This window comes from Cucurbita moschata, unplaced genomic scaffold (assembly GCF_002738365.1).
Source record: "Cucurbita moschata cultivar Rifu unplaced genomic scaffold, Cmos_1.0 Cmo_Scf00085, whole genome shotgun sequence".
In the NCBI taxonomy this organism is placed as follows: domain Eukaryota; kingdom Viridiplantae; phylum Streptophyta; class Magnoliopsida; order Cucurbitales; family Cucurbitaceae; genus Cucurbita; species Cucurbita moschata.
In genome coordinates, this window is record NW_019268601.1 from 340,089 (window position 1) to 342,735 (window position 2,647).

The 2,647-nt window shown below is 35.0% G+C and overlaps 1 protein-coding gene across 1 annotated transcript; it reads left to right on the forward strand.

Moving 5' to 3' along the window:
• Nucleotides 1-659: 659 nt before the first annotated feature.
• LOC111439046 lies at nt 660-1,418 on the forward strand. The gene has a single exon (XM_023076789.1). It carries the CDS (start codon nt 682-684, stop codon nt 1,006-1,008), a length of 327 nt encoding a protein of 108 aa, XP_022932557.1. The 5' UTR covers nt 660-681; the 3' UTR covers nt 1,009-1,418.
• The last annotated feature ends 1,229 nt before the right edge of the window (nt 1,419-2,647 follow it).

Consider the following 2,647-nt stretch of genomic DNA (forward strand, 5'->3'; position numbering starts at 1 on the left):
AAGAATGCTTCGTTTTCTCCTCCAACTGATGTGGATCTCACACGAGTTTATCCAAATTATCGAATAGTAAGATGTAATAATTTTCGTAAGCTAGCTACTGAATTAGAGACACGAATTGTAACAGCCCAAGTCCACCGTTAGCAGATATTGTCCTCTTTGAGTTTTCCCGTTCGGGCTTCCCCTCAAGGTTTCTAAAACGTGTCTGCTAGGGAGAGATTTCCACATCCTTATAAAGAATGGTTCATTTGCCTCTCCAACCGATGTAAATCTCACACGAGTTTTCCCAAATTATCGAACAGTAAGATGTAATAATTTTCATAAGCTAGCTACTCCATTAGTCTACTATTATCAGACAGTAGGATGTAATAATTTCCTCCATTAGAAACACTAGTTGTTATGCATTTTTATATGCCTTCTTGTTGAAGTGAAAGTTGTCTGAGGGGTTCAAGTTCTGCTAATATATGACACTTGACATATATCAACATACCTTGTTCCTCCTATCACACAATCTTCTTGCATATATAGAATAATAGTGAGTTTCGTTTACGGTGTACTTTTTTGGTCGGAATAAACTTGCAAGATCGATTCCAGTGTCTCCGCTGATGTACATTTCGAAGTTCTGACATTCTCTATTTTGTTCCTCTGACAAAGAATTGCAGAGATAGCTCGACGTGTATAAACATGAGTTTGGCATGTCTCGTATGCAACAGTGTCGATAGCCCTTCACACTCCCTTAGGAGCTATTCGGTTTCGAGTTCAGACAACGAGGGAAGATGCTCTGCAATAGCCAACTGCTTAATATGGAGACCATCTTTTCCCCCAACACACCACCACCACCACCACCACCACCACCCATCATATGTAGCATCAGCCAAGGTAACTCCCCAACCAACCATTTCCAACAGCAACGTAATGGACGGTACACCCAGGTTGGTTCGAAGCCGAGCCGTAAGAAGGGACCTAGTACAAGACTGGAATTTCGACGAGGTGGTCGTAGTTCAGCATTAGCGCGTTTTACGTTCGAGTAGACAAGAGTAGAATTTTCAAATGGGCATGGCGATGATCTGAAACGATTGAGGTAGCGTCTCGCTTCCTATGCATTTTTGTTTTCTTATGGGTACAAATATGAAGTTTGTAAGCATGAGAAAATGGGATTTAGAACCTTGTTTATATATATTAGCTACAGATTAGTGGTTCATAGGAGGCAAGGGATGGGTTTAGGTAAGTTTTGTAAGGTTGGATGGAATTATGCTTTCAAAATCTTCCATGATATACGCCAAGTTTATGTATGTATAAACAAATAAGCATTGTTAAAGAACTTTTTGTAGAAAAGTTCACATCTCAATCTTCCAAAACCTTGAAAACTCCTGAGTTTCGAGAAAACAAATAAGCTCTATGAATTGTTGTGCTTTTAGGTACTTTACTCGACTCTTTTAAGTCTTTATAGAAGGACCATGACCGAACCTTTGAAACTTTAGGTCTTTGTTAAGGATATTTAACCTTCTATTACAGTTTACCATATGTATCTGATCATATTTGACCCTTTATTATAGGCAAATATCTTGTATGATATTTAGCTTTTCATTACGGTTTATCATAGGTATCATATTTGACCTTTTATTATAGGCAAATATCTTCTATGATATTTAGTCTTCTATGACGGTTTACCGAAGGTATCATATTTATTTGACCCTTTATTATAGGCAAATATCTTGTATGATATTTAGTCTTCTATTACGATTTACTGTAGGTATCATATTTGACTCTTTATTATAGGTAAATATCTTGTATGATATTTAGCCTTCCATTACATGTTACGGTAGGTATCATAATTGAGCCTTTACTATGGACAAATATCTTGTATGATATTTAGCATTCTATTAAAGTTTATGATAAGTATCATATCTGACACTTTATTATAGGCAAATATCTTATATGATATTTTGTCTTCCATTACGGTTTACCATAAGTGTCATATTTGACTCTTTATTATAAGTAAATATCTTGTATGACATTTAGTCTTCCATTACGGTATACCATATGTATTTGACAGTTTATGGACAAATATCTTGTATCCATTTATTGCTCTTTTTTTTCATTTTCTTTGTAATTTATTTTATTTCGTAAATGATTATAAATAGAAAACTTTTTAGTCTTGACGTTGACGGTGAAGATCCTTGTACTTGACTAAGTTGCAGCTCATATCCACTTATAATTATCCTTATAATTGTTATTATAGTGAACGATGTAATTGGTTACTCTACGTGCTTCAATAAAAAGAGTGTTCAATCATTAGAGCACCGTAGAACAAGAATCTAAGTTATATATTAAGAAAATTATTTGCTTTGACAAGATAACAAATGGGAGATGAAATGCCTCCAAGTTTTTAGTTTATTTTCTAATATTCTTGGTTTCGGGGTTAATTTAAGGTTTTTTTTAATCCCACGAAGCACTAAGTGATGTCTATTTAGCCTGCGGAGCAAAGGTTCTCATTTAGATAGAAAATGAGGTAGAAATTGGGAGAGATTTCTCTTCGTTTCGCCCTCTCTCTGTCTTACTCAATATAGATATATTTTCAAAGAGAAAGGACCTAAATTCCTCTTTCAAGTTTCAATATTTATATATCTCTTCCATTGATTGTCCTTGT